This window comes from Bos indicus, chromosome 22 (assembly GCF_029378745.1).
Source record: "Bos indicus isolate NIAB-ARS_2022 breed Sahiwal x Tharparkar chromosome 22, NIAB-ARS_B.indTharparkar_mat_pri_1.0, whole genome shotgun sequence".
Classification (NCBI taxonomy): domain Eukaryota; kingdom Metazoa; phylum Chordata; class Mammalia; order Artiodactyla; family Bovidae; genus Bos; species Bos indicus.
In genome coordinates, this window is record NC_091781.1 from 50,461,083 (window position 1) to 50,486,115 (window position 25,033).

The 25,033-nt window shown below is 55.5% G+C and overlaps 1 protein-coding gene across 3 annotated transcripts in view; it reads right to left on the bottom strand.

The window, feature by feature from the left end:
- The window catches only part of BSN (bassoon presynaptic cytomatrix protein), a 78,813-nt gene that overhangs the window by 25,308 nt on the left and 28,472 nt on the right, over positions 1-25,033 (bottom strand). For 2 of the 3 annotated variants that reach the window (XR_011563043.1, XM_070776690.1), the window contains exons 2-3: positions 12,691-13,099; positions 3,194-4,060 (exon numbers count right to left, since the gene is read on the bottom strand). Coding sequence is in view for 1 of the 3 variants with exons in the window: in XM_070776690.1 (XP_070632791.1) it covers positions 3,194-4,060; positions 12,691-13,099 (1,276 nt within the window). In the remaining 2 variants the exon portion in view is untranslated. The remainder of the gene's footprint in view (positions 1-3,193; positions 4,061-12,690; positions 13,100-25,033) is intronic. The other variant, XR_011563044.1, reaches the window with a different exon arrangement.

Here is a 25,033-nt window from a genome sequence, read left to right on the forward strand (position 1 = left end):
CCCAGCCCCTTCCACATCACAGGCGCCAGGCCCTCTGCCACGGGAAGGTCTGACTTCTCAAGGCCATGGCTGCTACTTCAGCAATTATAATAAAATAAGAAGCTGGCGGCATTACTGTAACTATTCCGATTGCACTAATTTCTTCACAAACCCTATTTTGAACCGAAAGCCAATTAAAAATTAAGCCAGAGGGTACTATTATCCTTCAAAAAGATAAATAGGTAAAAAAAATTTGGAATCAACAACTCTTAATTATGAAATGACTCACTAAGTAGCACTATGGTTAATTTTTTGGAGGAAATTTCAAAGGGAAAAGAGATCTAGCTTTTCAATGCCACCTCCATTGTGTGCTCTGGACTCCCTCTGGAGAAAGAAGGTGGAAAGGTTTTTACGGCTCAGAGATGTTGGGGATGGTCCCCACCCTGGCAGCCCAGACAGGTGGCTGGAGCCACAGCAGGTCTAAGAGGCCTGGAGGGAGCTGGTCCGTCCCCGCCAGGTACCCAGCACGCATGCTGACATGGCTCCCTCTGTTCCACGTTGTGCATAGAGGCAGCTTGATGGGGAGAGACTGCCAAGGCAGACCTAACCCTTGGTCCTGGAGAAGGCTCTCTTCCCTACCTCCTCCTGCCACTTCCCTCCCACGGAGGGATGTGTCTGGGCCACCTGCTGAGAAACCAAGAGCCTCTTACCAAGAATACACAGGGAAACACAAAACTGCTCCAAGAGCCAAGCGGCCATTCGCTGAGACAACACCAAAGATGGCCCACTGAGGACAGGCAACAGTGCTGGTGGGAAAGGCGGGGGAGGGGGACACACCAAGCACCAGTCCCTTCCCATCAGCCCCTCGCAAGACCCAAAGAGGCAGAGCCGTGAGAAAACTCTGATCATTGTCTGCAGGGAGAGAGGACAAAGGCTTGGAGTAAGGCCGTGGCTACTGGGATGGAGAGATGAGGCCAGAGTCTAGACAGTGAGAAGGCAGAGCCGCAAGGCTTGGGCCATGGAGGATGTTCAGGGGGACAGGGAGCTGAGGATGTCCCAGATTGCCAGGTGGCACCTCTGATGGATAATGGTGGCATGGTCTAATGGTAGGAACCATGGGAAGTGGCATGATGGCTGCCCATCCACACTTCCCCAGGAGCAGCCCCGGGCCCTCTGGGGATAGCAGCTTTAAGCAACAGAGCCTTGAGGAGAAATGAGTCAGAGAAGCTGGGCAACCTCCGGACTGCTGTCAGGAGCACAGGACCAGGACACCCAGCAGCTTTGCCATCAAGCCCATGGAACCCACAGATCCTGTGGAGGCAAGGGTGGCCCTGGCCCAGGAGGAGGCAGTGGGGCAGGACGTGGAGACAGCGGGACATGGACGATGGGGGCAGAGGCCATGACCGCCAAGGGGCAGAAGCTCCAGAGTCCAGGAAGATGACAAGCCAACCTCTCACGAGAGGCTGAGCTGAGAATCCAGACCGCTCACCCCGAGTCAGCATGTGACTGAGACTCTTCTGTTTGGGCAGAATCAGCACTTCCTCTGGCCCGGCCCGGAGGCCACTGAAAGGCACTGTCGGGAACATTCATCCTCCTGGCCAGAGACAGTTCTGCCTTCCCCTCTGCACAGCCTGCCTAATGAGGAAATGTGGGCCAGGAGGTCTCCTGGGGACAAGGTCCTCTGGACTAGGCAGCACAGTGGGCCAGAGGGGCTTGGCTCAGGTCCCCCCACCCAGCAGTGTGTGCGTGCCTGGCTCTGACCAGAGCGCCTCTGCTCTGCAGTGGCTCCTTGGTGTCCCCTCAGCTCTCTGGGCCGCCAGGCCAGCCATCTTCCGGTGAGCCACCAGACCTAGGGCTTGGGGCAGCGGCACTGAGGGCCTGGAGGGCCACACAGGCATCCATGAAGAGGTCATCTGTTTTGCTCAAGCCACCCCTCCCTGCATGTTGGAAAACATGGCCTCTCGCAGCCAAAGTTATTCTCATTATCGAGCTGCTCCCACGGAGGCCTGACCCAAGACAAGTCAGAACTAGGTGCCACAGAGCCCATTCCACCACCACACACATTCCTCTGTTGTCTCTGGGCCGGCAGTCATAGCACCACACTCTTCTGCCCGCCATCAGTTACACATGGCTCAGCCCAGGGGCCCCAAGACTCAGGAAACTGCTGTGTGCCGGAGAAGGGGGCTTGACATCTCCTGATGTGACACAGCTAGGGACACATCAACCTGCCCAGATGAGCCAATCATAGACCCCATGGGCACTCTCGGAAGGGGACATACCCAGCTATGTGCAAGGCAGCAAAAGTGGAGTTCGCATGGATGAACCTGGTGGGACGGAGTGGGGTGAGGGGAGGAGCCACAGCAGCCTCCCAGCCCAGGCTCACCCTGCTCTGCCAGGGTAGCTCCATGGGCACCTTCGGAGCCTCCCAGGGTGGGCTCCAAGCTTCACGAGAATACCAAGCCTCCTGCCCACTTTCACCCCACTCTGCACAGGGCCAGAGCCCTCCAGTGGAAGAGGGACTACAGAGAGATGGGCCCCAACCCCAGTACTTCTTCAGACTTCCCTCTGGGTAAGAAGAACATCTCTGAGCATCTCCACAAATAGCTCCATGGACAGCCAGGCCCTGCCAGGGAGAATCTGTGGACCAAAGGTTATGGCATTGACAAGTAAACATTAACACCCATGACCTCGGAAGAGGAAATGAAGGGAGGACATTGCCTGGCTGGGCTGTCGTGCTATGAGGAAGCCTTCTGCCTGGCCCTGGGCATGGGGGCATAGCCCACTGCCTAACTGCCCTTCAACCCCTGTGAGGGTCACAGACAGTGGGCAAGGTGGGACCTCAGGCCCTTCTTGCATGCACAGGGGTGACTGGAATCTTCCATCAGGGCCATGCCCATGATAGCTGGGAATGGGGAAGCCAGCACAGGGCCTCCTAAGCCTGGTTACCTTTGGGACCAGCCTCAGGCACTGGTCAGCTGGTCAGAGACAGTGGACACCAGGACTCCATTCACTGCACCACTTAACTCTCAGAGTGGAAGGAGAGGCTGGGGCCAAGGCCAGATAAGGGAGTGGAGCCCTGCTGCAGCGATAGGGACAGTCCCGTGACTGCTCCAGAATCAGCTTTCTGCTGCCCTTTCTGACTCTGATGCCCTCCATCACCCCAGGCTCAGCCCCTCACCAAGGCCCAGAGGAACCTGCTTGGTCCAGCTCTTACCTCCACCAGGTGGGGCGTCGGGTTGAAGCCACACAGGTTGCACACCTGGAGTTTGCAGGTGGTGCAGGTGTTATAGTTGGCGGGGCCCTTGCTGCCCACGTTGAGCTCAGCTTGGCACAGTGGGCAGGTGGCCCTTTCCTTCGTCGTGGTCTTTGGCTTGGCAGCAGCCTTCGATGCTGCCTGGTGTTCTGTTCTGCCATGTTTTGGGCTGGTGGTTCCCCCCGTTCTCGCCTGGGCTCTGGGCCCTGAACCAGGCTCAGTTTTGGCTCCAGTTGTGGGCCCGGGCCCAGGCCCTGAGCCTGGGGGTCTTGGGCCAGCCTCCTTGCTGGCATCACTGAAGACAATCTTGGGCGGCCCCTTGCTCGGGGCAGGCTGGCCCTGGGAGTCCGCTTCAGGCTGCGCAGACATGAGGGTGCTCGCCTGGGTCAGCAGCGACGCACCAAGGCCAAAAAGCTTCCCAGTGAGGCCCTCCTGGGTTGGCTCAGCAGCACCAGGCCCGGAGGGCGCTGCAGTGGCACTCTTGGCTGGGGCCTCTCCTGCTGGGGGCCTAGGCTCGGCTGTGGAAGGCTTGATGGGGAGAGAGGGCTGGGGAGACACCTTCCCCACTTCCGGAGGGGCGGCGGCTGGGGGAGGCCCCGGCACTGAGGTGGCCCTGGCTGTCTCGGCCTGCCGGGGGCCAGGCTGTGGTCCCCCTGGGCCCCGAGCTCTCTCTTGCTCTGGCTTCCCCAGGGGCTGTTTGGCTGGGGAGTGGGAAGGAGACAGGCCCGGGGAGTGCAGCTGCTGCTGGCTCTTGGAGCGAGGCGCCGTGGTCATGTCCATCCCTAGAGCCCTTTGCATCTGGCAGTTCAGACACAGCCACTCCTTCACCTGAGGAGGAAGCAGCAGGGTCACCAGGACGTTAAGGACTGGGGCACCCACGGCCCAGGTCCTCGCAGCCCCCAGCAGCCAGGGCCAGCTCCTCGCACAGGCAGGAGCACCAAGCCTGGGACAGGTGTTTCTGGGCTGCCAGGTACACGGAGATGAACGGAGGCACTCACACACCCCCCAGCCCCAAACTGCCGACCCACTGCCGGCCACAGTCCTTCCCACACCCACTGGCTGTACCTGGGTACATCGTGCGTCTCCACATCCCACCTCGCCAACCCACACTCCCATCCTCCTGGTTGGATGACCCCTCATTGTGCATGCTAAGTCACTTCAGGCATGTCTGACTCTTTGCGACCCCATGGACTGTAGCCCGCCAAGCTCCTCTATCCATGGGATTCTCCAGGCAAGAATATTGGAGTAGGTTGCCCTTTCCTTCTCCAAATGATCTTTCCAACCCAGGAATCAAACCCACGTCTCCTGTGTCTCCTGCACTGGCAGGTGGATTCTTTACCACTAGAGCCACCTAAGAATAGCCTCCAACTGCTCACTCTCTTTCCCCTGCTGCCTGCTTCAGGTCACTCCCACAGGGCAGCAGAGTGATCTTTTAAAACGTATATCAGGACAGACCGCATGGCCCTAGAACAAGTGCCTGGTATGCAACAGGCACTCAATAAAAACTTGCAGAATGAATAAAGGAGTGAAGAATAGTAGGTGGGAGAGGGAGGAAAAGAAAACAAAAAGAAACCATGATCCCTGTCCTTGAGGAGCTCAGAGTCTTGCTGAGGAGAAAAGATACAAATGAAACTTCTTGAGAGCGAAATAAATGAGGGCAAAGTGATACGATGTGAGTGACGTAAGCCAAATGAAAAAATCTTTTGCTTTCTTAAGGAAGACAAATTTTTTTTTTAGGGATAATTTGTGCCTCCAGACTAAACAAGGCATGTGCTGCTGTTCACAGGATGGATGTGTCATTTCTCTCTGTCATTAGCTCCTTCCCAAGGAGAGCAGGCTCACATATGGGTTGGGCCAATCACTGGCTTCAGCCAGGGTTGCAGGGATGGGCACATGACCTTGCAAACAGGGCCAATCAGTGCCCTTCCATATTTCAGGGTGAATGAACAGTAGGAGATAGCGTCACTCATCAGAAGGACGTAGCAGTGGCGTGGGCAGGAGCCTTCTTGCCCAGCGTGCAGAGAGGCACTAAGAATGAAGTGAAGAGACAGTCAGAAGTGGAGCCAAGACAGGAGAAACGAGCAGACCCCATGGCTTCATTTATTTCTCTGGATTCAGCTCTGCCTTAAATCTACCCTCAGATTCCCAGTTACATGAGCCAATATTATCTTCCTCTCAAAATCCAAATATAAATCAGAGCATGTCACTTACAGGCTCAAAGCCCTCTAGTGGACTCCCCCCTCACTTACCATGGGAACTCTCTTCTGTGATCCAGGAGGGCCCCCATCTACTCCAGCCTATGCCTCTCTCTGTCCCTCTCTCCTGCCCTCTCACCTCAGGCATGTTGGTCTCCTCTTCTACCAATCGATCCTTTGCGCTCTCTTCATAACCAGGCCTTTCACTCACCCTTTCCTCAGCCCCGGAGCCAGCTACCTGCACATGTCTCAGCCAGGATCACTTCCCCATCAGGGCCCTTCCTGACCATATGATTGAAAATCCCTCCGAAGTACTCTGTAGCTAACCACCCAGTTTGTCTTCATGGTACTTGTTCTTTCCCAAAGCGTATGCTACTTTATTCCTCTGGGTGTCTCCTTGCCCTGCCCATGAGCTCTTATTGAGGTGGTCCAGGGACAGTGCATAGTACCGGGCACAGAGCAGAGCTTACGCCACAGAGTCTTGCTGGGGGATGAAGCCTGATAACCTATCAATAGGGGCATGGCTCTTACAAGGCTACAGCCATGAGACTGGAGAGTCAGCACCCCATGGTGTGGAAGGAGCTCCTCCTTCTCAACCTGAGCCAAGGCAGAGGACAAGTCTGCTCATCCATGGTTGCAACTAGAGTCTGAATGCACCACAGTAGCCTAGTTGCCAGGGAAAGTTCAGTCTGGTCCCTGGGGCAGAAAGCCCCTTCTGCCCATCCTCAGTAGGTACCACTGGCCCTGCTCTCTGCCTTGAGGTCACAAGGTTGTACGGCTGCCACTGTGGCTGACTTGGAGTTTGGGAGCCTGGGCTTGGCTGTCTTGCCATGAAACCAAGAGTAGCATCTGAGACAGGGGAGAAACATGCACTTTGGTGAGTACCCCATGGCGCCCTGCATCATGCAGGGCATGTTTGCAGGCACTCTTTCATTTTGTCTTCACAGTAGAGAAAAACCAAGGTCTAATATGATTTAGCCTCTGGCTCTTGCGGTTACCCGGCTAGGAAGTGATGCTGCTGGAGAGACTGGCCCTGCCAGCCCTGCCCAGCTCCTGAGTTGCAGCCTGAAGCCCAGTGCCTTTCACATGTCTACCTCTTCTTCAGGCCACTGAGCCTCATGCAAGTCAAGTGAGAGGTCCAAAGACCAAGCCCAGCTCTGGAAACCATAAGATTAGTCATGCCATAGCACTGGGTGTGAACTGCCCCACCCCAAGCCGGGAACTGTGAACTCATCTAAGCGCTTTGAAGACCCAAGGCAGCTCTGTATACTTTTGGACGGAGAAAGTCACAGAGAAGACAATGTGTGTCCTTGGGACTCAGCCCCAAGACTCCTTTAAAGAAGTCATATTTGGTAGGGGTGTCAGGGTTCATTTTTGTCCAAAGTAGGAGCTTGCAGAGGCGAGCTGTTTGGGCTAACCCTCAAAGAAACCCAGGAGATGATCACCCTCCTGAGCAGGATGCCAAGGCCCTGGCCCAGGGCGGAAGCCACAGACTCAGCTCCTGAGGTGAGTACACTGCTCACACCCAAGGTTCTGTCTGTGAAGCATGCCCTGAGGTGGGATTTCCGGAGAAGAGGAATCTGGGAGGTGAGACCCTTTGATTCTGAGACTTCAGGGAGACCCTGTTTTGGGTCCTGGATCAACAAGGGGTCAACAAGGGCCTGTGCTAAAACTGCACTTACCACAAGAAGCTCCCCTTATCCAGCCCCCGGCACCCAGGCTGTCACAGGCGTCTCACCCAAAATAGAACCTCGCCAAGAAACGGCTAAAACGCCCCTCAGTGAGTCATCTCCCAGATGGGTGCAACTATTTCTATCTAGCATCTTCCAGACGGCGAGGAGCCTGCACTGTGCCCTCTCCCAGCCCCTCCCAGGCCCAGGCCTGGGCCGAGAGGACCAGCACACAGGCCTCCTGGGGAGGATGCTGGCTGAGCAAATCTCTGAATCCGTAAGACTCCCCTCTCTGGCTCCCCCGTGGACCCCTGGGAGCCTGCTGGGAGGGGGTCATCCTCAGCCTCTTCCTCCCTACTCCAAGATCCTTATCCCACGTTAGGGACATGCGGGTGGCCCACTGGTTGGGCAGGGAGATGGCTGTGCATCACCAGCCCACCTAGGCTATGGATCCATGACCAGGCCTGGGGCAGGTCCCCAGACTCCGGGACCAACCACAGAGAGAGTCTTCCTTGGCTGGACCGTGTCTGTGGCTCCTGGGCACCCTCCTAGCCTACTGCCCACTAGAATCAGAGAGCAGGCCTTCCATCAGTGTGACAGAGGACCTGTTTTAGAGCATTGTTATCAGATAACTCCGTAAGCCTAACTTGGCACTCGGCTGGGAGATGTGCCAGTCACAGACCTCCTGTCCCAAGACCCAGAGGTGGAGCTAAGGGGACCTCCCAGGGCTCCAGCTACCAGGTAGATGGCTCTGCCAGGTGGTGGCTGATCCTTCTTGAAAGCGAGGGGCCCATCCTGCCATCTCAGAGGCACAGAGGCCCCTGGACCCCGCCCAGTGGGGGCCTGAGCAGCAGTGGGGGTGGGGAGGCTCAGGGCGGTGTGCTGGTCCGGAGGCAGGGAAGCAGAGGCTCTAGGAAAGTGGCTTCCAGCAGGGAGGCAGTGCCTGTGCTGTAGGAGCCGGCTCGAGGGTGAGCACAGCAAGCCCCGTGGGCTCTGAAGGGAGGTCCTCCCCGGGAGAGCCTTCTCAGCTGCTCCCTTCCTCGCACCGTTCAGTGCACAACAGGGCAATGGAAGTGATGCCATCCTCCAGGAGCCGGAGGCTGGGGGCTCTGGGAAGCGCACGTCTGCGTGGCCTCTCCCTCCATGGGGCTCCGGGGCAGGAAGGGGAGTGGGGACACCTTTCGGGACGGGTTTCTCTATCTTTCCCACAGGGACGCTGGTGGCACTGCACCTGCCGCCCTGTGTCTCAGCCCCAGAGGGTAGAATCCAGCCTTGCATGTGGTTATTTGGCCCCAAAGAAGGCTGCCCAGGGTGGGGCCTGTGGCGCTGTCACCTCCAGGGCTGCCGGGAAGCTCTGGGCCCCCAGCAGTAATGGGTGCTCCTGCAGCATCCCCTTCCACGGCGCCACCAGCAAGGAGGAAGGAGGGTGGCACACGTCACGTGGCCCACCTTCCTGCGGAGAGCAGCCGCTTGCCTCAGAGCCCAGCCCTCCCGGGGAGAGCAGGCAGGCTGCGTGTCGGATCACTGCACTGACATCATACCTGATGCTGCATTCACGCCTTTTTCCATTTTGGTACAAGCTGAAACATCACAGAAGCGGGTTATAAATGAGCCCTCCCTGCTGGTGCCAAGTCCAGAGGCTCCTGGGAGGGCCCCACTGGCCAGTATGATGCCATGCCCTTCCGGGCTGTGAGTCACGGGCCAGGCCGCGACTGGAGGCATGCAGCCCACTGTGGGCCAGGGACGGGGGCAGGACTGTGTGCTCACACTGCCCACGGCATCGGACACGTCACCTGCCTCATCCAGCATCCGACTGTCTCAAGTCTGCCACTAAACTGATTCCCCTGTCAACTGGTTGACCTCAGGCCTAGAGGTGGGCACCACAGGGTCCCACAGGACAGGGCACGTTGGCCCAGAGCCTGTTCAGCCAGGCCTGGCCCACAGGGGAGGTCCGTGCCAATGTCATTGGGTCAGGACCCTGAGAAAGGTCCTCGGAACCTGCCTAGCATCCGAGGCCAGGATTTGGGTAGTGGAGGCTGAACCCAATTGCTGCTTGGGGCTGGAAGGCCTCACTAGCCTGAAGCTCCATGAAAGGAAGAGAGTTTATACCTTGCTGGTCCTTCCCCACCTCCCAAGAGCCCTCAAGTCCCCCGGTCCTACACCAGATGGCCCCCCTCCCTCCCAGGCCTATCTTCTCTGTGCTATATATTCATTCTCAGATAATTTTACAGCCTCCTCTCATAGCTAAAGTTAGGTGTGCCACGCCTGATGGCCGCAGCAGTGAAAAACCCCCTCTCCTGCACAGCAGCCTCATCGGTCTGCCCCAGTGACTCTAGCCTCCACCTCACAGTGATCCAAGCGAGACAACCGAGAGGCCCAGCTCCTGGGAGCAGGGCTGGTAGGGCTAGCTGCCCAGGGCTGGCTGAAGCTTCAGGGCATTTCCCTATTGACTCAGAGATGGTTTGGGTCAAAGTGGCTACTGCCAAGCAAACCCACCCAGAAGGAACAAAGGCCACCTAGAGGTCCTTTCACATCCCCTCTGCTTGGAGGTGGAACAGGGAGGGCTGGGCCCAGGAAGAGAGGAAGACACCTTAGCCGCTCCTCAGCCCACCGCTGATCCATGTCCTTCTAACACCTGCTCCTCTTTCCTCACGGCCTGGGCGGGTGGCAAGGTGACCAGGAAGGAACGGAGGGAACGGGGCAAGGCTGGAGGCTGCGGCAGAGGGATCCAGGCTGCACTCACAGCACCACCCCCAGGCCATCTGGTGGCCCGGCCCTCGCCGCCGGAAAGAGTGGGATGCAGTCAGGAGAGGAAGAGGCTTGTGGCCACTGCGTCTCTCCCTCCCTTCTCCACACCACCCACCCTGGGTACATACCTAAGCCCAAGGTTTGCCAGGGGGTGGGGGTGGGGTGATGGCACAGTAGCTTGATCTCAACAACATCTAGACCTTGGAACAGGTGGAGAAAGACCGTGATCATGTTTCCATAGTTTTCTTAGAGGGGGCTTGTGAGTGATTCTGACTAGAGCAAGGGGGGTGGAAGGCACACGGGTTCCTGGACCTGGAAGAGCGGGGAGGAGGTGGCAGCCCTGCTGTACCCACAGGGGCAGAGGGTGGGCGCCCCTGGGTGCAGGCTGCAGCCTCATTTTGGGTGGTGCTCCAGGAGAATTCTGCTGATTGGAGTGAGACGCAGGCGTGCAGTCAACCCTGCCTCCGCACAGCACTCATTCCCGTGGTGCTGTTCCTGGAGTGAGGACGGACTCCTCTGGAGGAGTTCCAAGCCAGCATGCGTTGCTGGGGCAGCTCCGAGCGGGGCAAGGAGACCCCTGATGGGGCTGACAGACAGGGCACGGCTCATCCTCTCCAGGAGTGGCTCCCACCCCGACCTCACTGTTCCCCTCTACTTGCTGGCCCACGGCCACACCTGTCTGCTTCGCCCAGCTATCAGAACAGGTGTCTCTGTCCTGGAGGAGAAAGGGGTGGCAGACCTGAATGCAGAGTCACTGAAGAGCAGAGAGGCGGGCTAACAGAGTGGAGCAGGCTTGGGGCATCAGCAAAGCCACCGAGGCTGGCACCCACAGCCTGCTTCTCCCTGAGAGAAATGCGACCTTCGGGAGGTTATGGTGCTTGTGTAGGAACCCACATCCAGGGAGAGAACAGCCTTCCTGTCTTGTCCCCATCACTGGGCACTGGATAGGCTTAAATGTGAACACCTCTGGGCTCCTGGTCAGTGCGTCCTCACTGGGAGGGTCTCCTGGGGCTGGCGAGAAACATTCAGACCCTGTCAGGTGAGCACCTGGAGAATGGTCAGCATTTCCCAAACTGGGTTCCATACCCACAGCCATGAAAGCAGGTCTGGGGAAGGCGGCCAGTGACAGCCCTGTCTCGGAGCTCCTGCCTGGACGTGCCGTGAAGGGCCTGGCCCGGAGGCCTGCTCTTCCTCTGCAGTAAGTTGGGGGCCCCTTTCCTCCTGGACCGGAGCCTCGGCTCCTCCAGGCACAATGAGGCAGATGGACTGAGTGTCGCCAGGCCCTCCCACTCTGCTGTTTTTCCAGGCGCAGCCCAAGCCTGGCTCCCCTCCCTGCTCACCGAAGGTCCTCGGTGTGGGGGAAAGGCTGGGAGGCCCACCGTGGAACTGGTGCTGCATGTGTGGCTCTCCCTTGATCTCCGCCCACCACACCCAGCGTCATTCAGGTCCTGCTGCTCTATGAGCCTCTCCAGAGGCTGGATCCCAGGGGGCAGGGCCAGCATAAGGCGGCGGGGGGTGGGGTGGGGAGATTCCCGCAGTGGCCTCTCATCCCTGCCTGCCAAACCCCCTGCTCCTGCGAAGCTGGGTGCTTCTGGCTTCTCGGCAGCAGGATCACAGGTGAGCTTCCCTGGCCTTCATCACAGTGCTCTAGATACTACGGAGCAACGCTTACCTAACTGATCAGCGCAGGGACGGGCCGTTTCTAATCACAGATGTAATAATCACGAGTGTGCACGCCTCCGCAGGAAGCCCCCACACTCCAGGAGCGACTCCAAATGCACTGAGTCATCTCCCTACACCGGCAGCTCCTTCCTCGGAATCTCACACTTACCTCTCGCAAACCACACGTCCCACACCCACAGCACCTCATGTCACAAATAGACCCCGACCTGTGAACGATTCTCACTCAGCCCTCCCCCACCCACGTGATCCAAACGGCTCCTGCTGCTGCTAATCCCAGCTGCAGCCACAGCCACGCAGTCACCATGCTCCAACCAGCCCAAGAGCAGAGCTCTGGGGGGACAATCGGAGACTTCCGGGGGTTACTGCAGCAGGGAGGGAGGGAGCCACTCATTTCAGAGGCACGGGCCCCAGCCCAGCTAGTAAACTGGAGCACCTGGCCTCCAGGGCACCTAAGAGAGGCTCCTGGGCTTGGATGAGCACTCCACAGCAATTCAAAGCATCCCAACACAGCCAGGGTAGGGCTGGGGACCCTGGGTCCTCTATGGCAGAAAGGAGGCCAATCTCATGGAAATGACCTTCCAGTGGCCTCGGAGTGAGGGTAGGACACTGTCACCATGTGAATCCTGGCTCCTCACCGGCGAAGGGGAGCTGCTCTGCCCCCTCAGGCCCCAGCTAACCGGAAGGGGACACAGAGGAGGCTCTTCCCAAAGCCCAGTCCCCTGCCTCCCTTAACACCTGCTCCCCTCCCCTGGTCCCCTCTCCAGGACCCACTGGAGGGAGGCTGGCCAGGGGTCAGGGAGATTTGCCTCTCTTTGGGTCCTGAGGCTGCTCATGACCCTCTCCAAGTGTGCACCCATGGGAAAAGCTATCCGTAAGGCTCTCTTTGGCCTCCCTAGGGCATTTTTCCAGGTCGGACTTGGAGCAGATAGGAAAGCATCTTCTACACAGGACTGAGCCCAAGCTTTCAGGAGGCGCAGTAATCAGCTCCTCTGGAGATCTGGGACCAGGACTTGCTCTCTACTTCCACACCTGGGAGCCAGAATCCCAGCCCAGGGAAGACGCAGGGGCTGACGGCCAAGGGAAATGACCAGGAAGAGAAAGGGAACCAGGGGAGGCCTGGGAAGGCAGGTGGGGTGGGGGGAGCCGGCGCAGAGGTGATTACCTGGGTGAGGTGAGGGTTGGGGTTGAACCCACACTGGTTGCAGACCTTGTTGTGACACTGGGTGCAGGTGTTGAAGTTCGGCTGGCTGGGGGTTGACGTGAGGTCCGAGGTCTTACATATGGGACACAGCGTGCTGCTGGGAAGGGGGGCGATCTGGGGGACGGAGTAGGGTGATGTGGGGGTGCTGCCTCTGTCTGGTGACACAGAGGGGGACCGCCCTGATCTCTGCGTCCTGCTGTCTACCTGCAGCGTCCTGCGGGGGCCGTCGGCCTCTTGGCCTGCAGGGCCCTGTGCCCTCGTCTCCCGGGGGCTCTCACGGCCGGGAGTGGTAGCAGAAGGCTGCTTCGGGGTTGGGGAAGCTGCTCTCTGGCTACCCAGGGGCTCCTTGGGGTCCAGTCTCCGGGGAACGCTGAAATGACATTGAAAATGACAAGGTTAGAGAAGTTGCTTGCAGAGGTCTCCACCAACCCAGGTGGCTGCCAGGTGCCCTCACCACCCCCCTCTGCCAGCCGGTGCCATTAGCACAGCCCTCCACCAGCCCAGTGCTAACTGTGCTCCATGCTGAGCCCTGACAAGTGTCCCCACCTGAGCCGTCAGCACCAGGCCATGTGGTCGGCTCAGGAATGTTCCCTTCATTCCCTGAAATGCAGAGTCTGATTCAGTAGGTCTGCGGTATAGTCTGTATTTTTACGATCTCTAAGGTGATGCCTTTACTATGGTCTGCAGACCACACTTTGAGAACCAAGGTTCTAAACTATATATGAATAACACCTAGACTGATTTTAACATTTCTGACTCTTAGACTGCACACCAAATTACATCAATATCTGTGAGGGCAGGACCCTGGCATTAGTATTTTTTCCCTCCCTAGGTGATTTCAACATGCAGCTAGTTTAGATCAACTGCTCTGGCAGGTCTGTTACTTTCTGGCTTGTCTGCTTCAGAGGCCCATATTGGGCAGCTGGAGGTAAGCAGGGGAGGCCCTCGAAGGCCCAGCTAATGCCACCTCCAGCAGGGACAATGGAGCCTTCCTTCTGGTGGTCTTCCAGAATGTCTAATGCCAGACCAAGTCCATCAAGATGGGTGATGTGTTTGTTACTTTTCTGCTACTGTAAGAAAGGACAGGGCCAGAGCTCTAGGATCCAGGCCTTGAGGAACCATTGAGGGGAGTTCAATATGCCTGACCCCCACCTCCATCCGACATGGCCCAGCTGCAGCAGAGGCATCAGAGCTGAGTAGAAGGCAAACCATGAGGCTAAACTCAATGCCCCACATTCCTTGGTTTGACCCCCCTCCCAGTTTTCCAGTTTGAAGAAAGCCACGTACAAAAAGCCAAAGGCAAGGCTTCACACTGCTTCCATGACATTTTATACTTGCTTCAGTGTGTATTCATTTGGGTGGATGCTGGAACCCAGGCAACAGGGCAGCCTGGCTGAAAGTCACTGCGGAGGCCTGGCCACAGCCGCCTGCGGAGCATCCTGGCCTGGCCCCTTCGGCCCTTGTGCCCCCAGTCCTTGTAGGGTCTGACTAACAGAAGGAGACTCTAAGTCTGCTGCCCTTATGTGAACGCCATCTGCTTGCCAAAAAGATTCAGGAGCCCACTGGTAGGCTGTCTCAGGTAAAGCCATTTTAGAGGGGAACCGCAGAGCCCGCCGGGAGATCCACTCCAAGACACTCTATGGTCCTTCCTCCCTTCCAAGGGACTGCCAGGGAGGAGACACACCCTCGGTCTAATAAAGACTCTTCCAGGAAAAAGAAAAAGGACACTGTTAACTGTCTGTCAGCCAACACAGCACACATCCACCCATCCAGTCTCACAGACTGGCCACTTCGGATGGCCGGAGCCTGAGTCTAGCCCTCTGGAAGTCACCTTTGCCGCCAGCTGTGAGGCCCAGTGCAGTGTGGTGGCTGGTGGTGGCTGCAGCCATCTCTAGGCCCAAAGGGCTCCAGGGCCTTTCAGTAGACTAATTTCTAGGTGTCATAAAGAAATAACCCCACTTGGTTAAATGCATCGTTTCATATCTTACTTAAATTACTTGGGGCTGCAAGCTCATCAGAAGCTATGGAGAGCCCTTTATAATATGCAAAGGGACCAGAACCCTGTTTCCAGGCTGGGCAAGGTCCGTGGTTTCTTCTGAGAAAGTAAGCAATTTCTACTGTGTTTGTTTTGCATGCTGTGTGACACGCAGTCTTTTGTGTACACAGTGACTTTTTAATTCAATGTTGCGTCAAAATGCAGTCTTTCTGGGGACACTGTATGTGACCATCAGGGATCCAAATTCAGGTTAACTTTCAACTCAGCTGTGGTGGCAGTGAACAAACAAGCAATGCCCTCTGCACCCAGCAGAGCCTGTGTGGCGAGGCTGGTGCCCCCTGCACACAGGCCCGATGTGTGTCCACACACCATGTGGTGGCTGCAACTGACGCCCGGCAATCGCGACACACACCCGTGGACCCTTAACTCTCCTGTCTCCTGGACGACTCCTCACACCTTCTCCTTGATCTCCAGGCCGCCAGCCACCTCCCTCTGCTCACTGCCACTGACAGACTGTCCACAATCTTGCTGGGAAAGTGGGAGCGGCTGGAGGGGAATTTGTACAACTAAGGCCTCTTGACGACTGTCCCTATGTTTGCCAGTCTCCTGCTCCCAAGGCCCACTTCTCACCTTCATAAATTCTCCCCTCTCCTTCATCATCCTTGCTTACCTCTCTACTCAGATGATTTTAATGTCCATACAAAGATGCTTCTCCCATCTTGAAAAAGAAAAAGGAAATCTGGCCCACTTTCCCCTTCAGCTACTGCCTCATTTCTCTGCTTCTCTTACAGCAAAACTCCCTGAAAGAGTGGCCTCCACTCATGGCCTCCAGCCCCACTCCTCCCTTCCTCTCAACCAGGCCACCTGGCTTCGCCCATCCTTCCACAGAAGTCTCTCAGGTCATAGTCATTGGTGACCTCCACGGCATCAAATCCAAAAGTCGCTTCTAGGTTCCTCCTCTCACCTGATCATCCCCTGACCCGACAGCGCTGAGGCCTCCCTCTCTCCCGAAAGAAATTCTCAGCTTCCTCTGGGAACACCACCCTCTGCCAGGCGGCTTCCTCCCTCCTGGTCATGCTGTTCTGAGCTCTTCTGCAGGTGCTTCCTCGTCTCCCAAACCCAGAATCCCACTTCCAACATTGCAGGGACTCAGCCTTTGTGCACACGAGGCTTTCCAAGCCCACAGCTGCCTGAGGCTCAAGGCTTTATCTCCTACTCCCCACTGGTAACTGCAAATGTGTGTCTGGCCCAGACCCCTCCCCTGAACTCCCCTCTCCTCTCCCTGCCGACCCCATGTCTTCACCGAGATGTCTTACAGACACCTCGAACGTGACATGCCCAAACTGAGGCCCCCATCTGCCCACATACGTGCTCCTCCCCATTTTCCCCTTGGAGACTCTGACTCCTTCTCCTCTCAGGCCTTATCAGTCATCAGTAAATCTTGGGCTTCAGTGTCTGGACATCCCGCTGCCTCCTCGCTCCACCTAGTTCAAGTTGCGGTGCCCTCTGTTCTCCAGTTTTGCACAAGCTGGGCTGCTCCCTCTTGCCCGTCTACGGTCTTCTCTGTGCGGCAGCTGGGATAATCCTTTATACACATGAGTCAAACTGCTTCCCTTGTTTGCTTAAACCCTCCTTTCCCTCCCACAGGAAGAGCCAAAGGCTTTATAATGGCCCGTGAGGTCCCGTGAGGTTCGGGCCCTTTCCCTCCAGCCTCCTACTCTCTCTCTCGCCCTGGGTCTGCTGCCCTTCCGCCAGGCCCGCTCCTGTCTCTGGATGTTGGCACCTGCTGGCACTTGCATGCACACTCAAGGGAGTGCATGTAGATACAAACACGCAGAGACAGGAGCGGGACCGGCAGAAGGGGAGCAGACACAGGGAGAATCTTGGCTCTGGTGGCATTGTTGTGGGGACACTTTTTCGGACCAACCTATTAAAAAACGCAGCTTCTGGATTTCCCTGGCCATCCAGGGGTTAAGACTTCACCTTCCTGTGCCGGGGGTGTGGGTTCAATTCCTGGTGAAGGAGGCCAAAAAACCAAAATATAAAACAGAAGCAATATTGTAACAAATTCAAGCCCATTCTTTACCGTCTGAGCCACCAGGGAAGCCCAAGAATACTGGAGTGGGTAGCCTTTCCCTTCTCCAGGGGATCTTTTCGACCCAGAAATCGAACTGGGGTCTCCTGCATTGCAGGCAGATTCTTTACCAGCTGAGCTACCAGGGAGGCCCTAACAAATTCAATAAAGACTTTAAAACTGGTCCATCTAAAAAAAAAAAAATGCAGCTTCCGTCCCTCCGGCCTCTCTGTGCTCCAGGGCACTGAGACCTCCTGACTCATCATTGCTGCACCCGTGCACCCTCTGTGGTCCTGGCAAGACCTCTGGGCTTCCTCCACAGCGTTGCCCCAGAACTCAGCACTCACTGGATGCTCATACGTGTCTCCTGGGTGGATGGACTGCACTCATATCACGACTCAGAACAGTAAAACGTGGCCCCTAAATGTGTTTGAGCTGAGGAAACACGGCACATGATGGGCGTGCACTTGGCCCGCCCTGGATCTGGCCTCATGCAGGGCAGAACGGCAGGAGCAACACTCCGAGCCCTCTCTGGCCACTTGCTGTATACCCCCAGTTCCACCACACAGAACACTCCACTGACCACAGACGTGCTTGTGCCAACCGTGCACTTGCACACACCTGAACACCACCATATGCCAGGTACCTGTCACGGCAAATCCATGTGGTAGGATGCAACTTGCCTATTTTACAGATGAGAACACTGCCACACATAGAAGTTAAGGAACTTGCAAAGCCATTATGACCTGTAAGTGGTGGTGCTGTGATTCCAATACCAAGCCCAATAGTTCAGACTTCTCTGGCAGCCCAGTGGTTAAGACTGTGATTCCACTGCGAGCGGCATGGGTTCGATCTCTGGTTGTGGAACTAAGATACCACATGCCGCATAGTGTGGTCAAAAAAAAAAAAAGGCCACCAGTCCTTGTCCTAAAACATTCCGCGTTGCCTCTGGGTGAGCACAGTGAGGCTGTAGAGGAGTGGGAAGCACGGCAATGTGATTCACAGAGAAAACCACACTCAAGTCACTTGCTCATTCGAGCATTCAGTCATTCACAAACATTCACTGACCCCTGGAATGATAGCTCCAGGCTGTGTGATAGGTGCTGATGGTATGAATGGATTGCGACTCACAAATGCAAGGTGGGTCCACAGGTGCTCATTGTATTGCTATTCTTTACATTTTATACATATTTTATAAGTATTCTTATATTCTGTATAATTGCTAAGTCACTTCAGTCGTGTCCGACTCTGTGTGACCCCATAGATGGCAGCCCATCAGGCTTACCCGTCCCTGGGATTCTCCAGGCAAGAACACTGGAGTGGGTTGCCATTTCCTTCTCCAATGCATGAAAGTGAAAAGTGAAAGTGAAGTCGCTCAGTCGTGTCCGACCCTCAGCGACCCCATGGACTGCAGCCTTCTAGGCTCCTCCATCCATGGGATTTTCCAGGCAAGAGTACTGGAGTGGGGTGCCATTGCCTTCTCCGATTCTGTATAAACACCTATTCAATATTTAATTAAAATAAATTTTTTAAAAAGTGGATCAGATAGGGATCCAGTCTTCGGGGAGCCTCCAGTCCAGAGATGAGACCAGATGTGCAAACAAATCATTGCAAGACACGTCCACACAGTCCGGGGTGGAGTTTGAGAAGGCTTTGAGAACTCGGAGGCGTCTAAACCAAGTCTTCGTGGATGGGCTGCCTGCCGCCCCCCCTCCCAGGTAAAGGGGAACTGAGGCAGAAGGGAAAACACGTGCAAAGACCCAGATGCATGACAAGGTGTTGCTGTTGTTGACTCGCTAAGTCAAGTCCGACTCCTTGCAACTGCATGGACTGTAGCCTGCCAGGCTCCTCTGTCCATTGGATTTCCCAGGCAAAAATACTGGAGTGGATTGCCATTTTCTTCTCCAGGGGTTCTTTCTGACCCAGGGATCCAACCCGTATCTCCTGCATTGGCAGGTGGGTTCTTTATCACTAAGTCACTGGGGTAGCTCCATGACAGGGTGTAAGTCAGTGCTGTTCTCAGCATTTAGAACAGCTCCTGGAGACAGCGTGCAGCAAACAACTTGAATTCAGAGACAAGATGGGAAGGGCCAGGAGAGCGGGGCCTTTAAGCTTTTCAAACAAGGAAGTATTCCACTCTGTGACAAAGAGACGGTGGAGGTAGGGAGACAGAGAGAATAACTGAAAGTTGCTCAGTCGTGTCCGACTCTTTGTGACCCCATGAACTATACAGTCCATGGAATTCTCCAGGCCAGAATACTGGAGTGGGTAGCCTTTCCCTTCTCCAGCGGATCTTCCTAACCAAGGATCGAACCCAGGTCTCCCACATTGCAGGCGGATTCTTTACCAGCTGAGCCACCGGGGAAGTCCAAGAATACTGGAGTGGGTAGCCTATCGCTTCTCCAGCAGATCTTCCTGACCCATGAATCAAACCAGGGTCTCCTGCATTGCAGGCTGATTTTTTTCTAGCTGAGCTAGCAGGGAAACCCTACCAGGAAGATAGAATAAGGTGACAGCCCAAAAGACAGTCCAGGGGCTGAGAGAGAGGGAAGGCTCAGCAGGAGTATTCTGGCCTGGGGTCTGGGGAGCAGGGTCCTTTTGACTGAACTGGAGGATCCGGGGAGAGAAGCCAATTGGTGGGTGGAGACTGGGGGGTGAAATGGCAAAATCACAAGGTTGAGCTGGTTTTGTCGAATTGGTGATCTCCGTGGGGGCATCCAAGAGACATCAAGAGATGGGTTGGAGCTTGGGTTCAATTCAGACAGGTCTAGATATTTTTACCTGGGAGAGTTAAGGGTTCAGTTCATAGGCAAATCTCCAGAGGAACCTCCTTAACAAAGGTCTCCACTGGGCACAGAAGGGAGGGAGGGAGGTGTCCATAGGCAGGACCCAGCCCAGCCTCAGGAAGCCCTGGTTTCATGGATGTGGCTCATCAGTAGTGAGAGCCCTGGAGGCCAGTGTACCTCCCTCAGCCTCCGGGAGCCCTGCTCCCTGGGGAGGGCTGGGATGAGGACAGGTGAGCAGGAGGGGGAGAGGAAACTGCCATGAAGTGGGAAAGACACAGGAGGACAGGCAGGCGGAGGAGGGAGAGGGCAGAAGCACGGAGGAGTGGCTGGAAGACAAGGAGGGGAAGACTAAAAATGCCTTATCCAGGCTAGATATTTTTAAAAGATGGCCACGAAAGGTGGAGGATGTAAAAATAGCTGTATTTCCACCAGCTCTCCTCCCTTTCAGCATTTAAGGCTACTGACTGATCAGAGACAAGTCTTAAAGCTGGTTAGCAAAGCAGGAAGGAGCCTCTGCCACAAGGCCCAGCCCATCGGCCTCCCCCGCAACTCTCCTCAGTAACCTGAGGCCTGCTGTCCCATTCCATGACCAGTGCCAGGAGGAATAATCCAGATTGCGCTGGTCAGAAGCTGGGCTCTGCTCTGTCAAAAACCCCCAAGAAAGGCAGGAGGCCAACAAGCTCCAGTGGCTGAAGATGCTCTGACCCCAGGTATGTCCCTAGGGTCAGAGCCGGGGCTGCCCTGGCAGGTGTGCTCAGGGGGGCCTGCTCAGGCTGGGCAGACTGGCCGGAAAAGCGGGGAGAGACTGTGCGGGGTCCCAAGGGAAAACTAGGCTGGGTTCCACATGGCAGCCTTCTAGAGCATCACACCCCACCCCCCGCCCGCCCCCTGCCGCCTCCAGTTGAGTATTTGAAAGAAAGATACTTCACACAAATAAATAGCTGTCTTTGCTCACCAGGAGGGGAGTGAACTTAAGGACACTGTTTTTTCTAAGTCAGAGCAGCCGGAAGAGCCCTGCAGGGTTCAAACAAGGTTTTTGATAAATCCCTGGCTGACCTTTCTGTAACGGGCAATTACAGCCAAGGAGATGCAGGGGGAGGACTTCTTTAAGGCCCAGGCTAGGAAGGACCGCTAGGATGGTCACACACACCAGTGTGTCCAGGCAGAGAATCAGGGGCTGCAGAACAGTGGGCACCAGGATCTAGTTCTGGGCCCTGGAGCAGCTCTCTCAAGAAGGGATGGTAGAATTGAGAAAGTTTGAGTTAAAAAAAAAAAAGCCAGTTTTCACATAAGAAAACATTTCCTGACTTGCCCACTTTCAGGCCAGTAGCCTCCTGCCTTTTTGATCACCAGTCCCTATCGCTAAAACATGTTCACGTATCCCCGACAGATGACTATTTACCAATTAAGTGCATATATATTACTGCTAAAACACACCTCCCTAACTGGCAATGTTTGAAAGAATGAGATAGGGCACAATGTAAATAGGAGTTTTCATGTTTTTCTCCATGCCTCACTTGACTGTCCTGTCTCCCTCCTCTCCCAGCACGTGTGCTCCGGTTCAGAGGGAATTCTTACTTTCCCAGTCTTTAAAGGGGTCTCTGCCGGTTGCCAAGACCAGGTTCTCTCCTGCTCTCAGCCCTGCCCCATCGCAGGTGTACTGAGGTCAGGGTCGGGGAGGCCTGAGGCTATCGGGGGGCCCTCCCCAGCCTTTCTGACCAGATGAACCAAAAAGGAATTGTCTTGCTAAGAGCAGCAGCACAGAGGTGAGGTCTCCGCAACACTCAGCTGCAGGCCTCAGGAGCCTGTGAGTGGACACAAAGCCAGCACCAGGGGCTCAGAGTGCATCTCTAGACGTTTTTATTCATTCATTCATTTTTTAAAAGTTCATAGGAACCTTGTTCCCTAGTCTGGGTCTCAAGTCACAGGCCGCTACCTTCCACACCATCCTGTCTCTCAAGCATTGTCCACACATCCCCTAATGCAAGCCCTGCCTGAGGTCTGGGAACTCCCCAAGGGGCCAGAGGCCTTCCTGCATCCGTGCCCACAGGCTCCCCAGAGCGCTGGCTGAACAGCACCATTCCAATGCGGCTTCTGGCGCGGAGCCTCCCGGGGTCCCCCTCCCTGTGTGTCCCCCACCAGCCCGGTCCCAGTGCTGCCCCACTGCAAGGCACTGCCCACTGTCTGTCTCTTTGGTCAGACTGGGCACCCCCAGGAGGCCAGGGGCTCCCAGAATCTAATTTGGTTGCAATCTCTGTTTGCCAGTCGAAGGAAGCAGAAGTTCACACAGGTAGTTAAAATCAACTGATGAAAAATAACTTGCAATTAGGCAAGATTTGTAGGAAATGAGTGTGGTAGGGCTTGAAAGCAACTTCGTATTTTAGGTGAATTAAACAGTCATATTTACATCATTTACCTTTTACAAATGTCTGGTTCAGCCAATTACCACAAATTCCAAGGGGAAGGGATCCAAACATTGTTTTTACTATAGCATATAAAGGAACCGGCTTCCTTAGGTAGAACTCAGTAGGAGGGGAGCGTTACTGCTTTTAGTGCTCTAATGTCTTATTCCCACTTATTCATCAGTCTTGGGTAACAGCACATCAGTAGGAGATTACTGAGGGAGCCGGGAGCAGGGGCCCCGGAGCCAAGAGGGCCAGAGGAGGGAAGAAGCAGCAGGTCAGAGCAGAGTGACCAGAGTCACCGCCCAGAGCTGAGACCCAGGTCAGCAGCTCCTCAAAGGCTCTCCCCAACCCCTGCCAGGCGTTCCAGGTGGCCTGACCTGGGACATTAGAGGAAACAAGGGCCCCACCTTAGGGACCCTTCCCTTTGGGCACCATAAGGACTGGACCTAGTATGCTGACATTCGTATGGACTAATCCCTGCACATTCCTGTCCTAAGGGCTACGGCATCGACAGCATTTGAACTTTAAAGAACTCCCTGGCCTTTCTAGCCTGTGGTGACTGGGGTACCCTTCAACAGTGCATCCAGGCCAGTCACATGCCCCCGTGGACTCCCCTCCCAGGCTCAGCTTTCTGAGGGCACACATGGCAGACAGGCAAATTCTTCACCCCTCCTACAGCCTTCTCAAGATCTCTGGCCCCAGTCCAGCCCTTGGTTCTCATTTACCAACCCTGTCTTCTGGGAGTGCTGTGGCTTCCAGGCATGGCCCAGGAGCTCTAACCCAGCCCAAGCCACTGAGGCACCTGCCCCCAGACAGCCCTGGGTTTGCAGACATCTGCACCGGGACCCCACATGAGGACCACTTGGAGCTGCAAAGCCTCCCAGTTTTCTGGCTCAGGGGGAAGATTCCTGAGCTAGGAAGCTCTAATCAGGAGCCAGGCATTATTACATAAAGCTGAGCCAGCCCTTCCCTGCTTCTCGCTCCAGCAAATTCTACAACTGTAGCCTTTTACCAAGGGGACAGTGTTATGCTTGTCAGCTCGCCTCCAGATTCTGCTGAAACTAGGAGATAAGTCAAGAGGAGACTCTAACTCTTTGTGACAACAGAGGCGGCAGGCCTCACCCCTCACTCCAATTGGAAGCCAGGACTCTGGCTCACAAAGCTTGACAAGCTTCAGTCCTGTCTTCAGACCTAGCACAGCAGCCTGAGCCCTCAGCCTGGCCTAAGGGCCAGGGACACATCCTGTGCCACAAACACGGCTACGGGCCCGCTTCATGTCCGGCCATGATCCAAGCGCTGGAAGGAAGACAGGCCAGAACAATGCTGTGAGTAAGATAAGCCAGCGCCTGCATCATTAATACGTGAGTTAGCTGAACATCTGCCGAGCGCGGGCAACCAGGTGGGACCTGAACACACCTCAAGTGTCTGAGGCTTCCCACTGCCTGATCTTCCAAGACCAGCAGGGAAACCCCACCAAGCCTGAGGAACCCTTAGCTCCCTTCTCCTGGAAGCCAGTGGGATCCAAAAACTACAACTATTGTGTATTCTGGGAGACAAAGAAACACCAAAATAATATCTCCATGTTAAAAACCTCTCTGTCCAGAAATAAGGCCTGCTCTTTTCCTTTCCGCCCCTCCTAGTTTAACATTTTTTAAACTAGTAAGAGCTTGTCTGCTCTTTATGCTTCTATACCATAAGGAAAAACTTACCTGTGACCCAAAAATGGTAAAAGAAAATTGTGACCGAGGGTCTGGCCCCTAGTTTCAGCTCTAAATGAAACAACAGAAGAGGGTCCCCGCCTGCTCATCTTCCAGAGCCACCCTGCCTGCACCTGCCTTCTGTCACTTGCGCCCACAGCCCAGGGCACAGAGCTAGTCCTTGGGCAGGGCTATTCCAACCGCTAAAGAGTCCTGCCTTCCGACAAGGACCTGCAGCACTGGAAACCGCAGGTCCTGAAAAGAGAAGAGAAGCCTCTGAACAATGCCTTTGCCTGGCGATTTCAAATTTATTACAGTCAAGGTGCTGAGGAAGTGTTTAACTAGTGAATGCAATTCTTTACAGGGCCTGTGAAAAAAATCAGAATGACAAAAAACTGACATCTCAAGATGGGAAATGAGACTCAAGATTCCATCAGGAAAAAGCAGGCCTTAAACGACACTGCAAAAGCAAGAGTTCCCACCACCCTTCCAGCCTTCAGCATCCCCGTGTCCATTGTTCTACCTGCCCCCTCAGCCTAGTTGCAGAAAAATGCACATGGCTGGGGGCTCAGTTTCCTTGTTTGCCAATTTCACAGCCTTTCCTCTGTGGCTCTCTTGTCTTTCACTTCTGAGGGCTCTAACTCAGAGGGAGAAATCTAACATCTACTTGTGGCACTTGGGTTCCTGAACCTCCCTCTCCCTTAGACTGTGAGGGCTAGGAAGGTGCTGGGAGTTCCTTTCTAGATTCCTCCTGTTGAAGGTTCACCTACCAGCCTCCCAGGGAGCTTGCCTGCCACTGGGAGAGATTTCCCAATAACATGAGAGGCCAGGGAGGCTTCCTGTAGGAGGCGCTCCCCTCGCCCCACCCCTCCTCACCCCACCCCATTCTTCCTCCTGCTTCAAGGGGCTGATTCCCACGGCTCAGCCTGCTGCTGTAGGATAGCTCTCTTGCAAGGTCCCTTGGGCCTGACCTAAGGCCAGAACTTCCTATCCAAGCAGCCTAAGTCCTTTTCAGTGGGGGCCCTTGGCCAGGAAAAGCCCTCGACCAAGAGCTCCCTTCCCTACTCTCCTCCCTTTCCCAGGGCTCAGCCTCCGACCAGCACAGGCTTGGGGATGACCGTGTTCCTACCTGACACGTGTTCACATGTCGAGAGCATTAAACTCAGCCACTTGGGCTTAAAAAATCTATTAAGACAGATGTACTCATAAGGAAAATGTGGGTCTGAGAGTGGTGATTAAGACTGAGATGATGAGATGCTCTGTGAGTACACATGCACACGTGTGAGTGGGGGGTACGCGTGAGTGCTCACATGTGTGTGCAAGGTTGGGTGTGCATGTGGGCACTA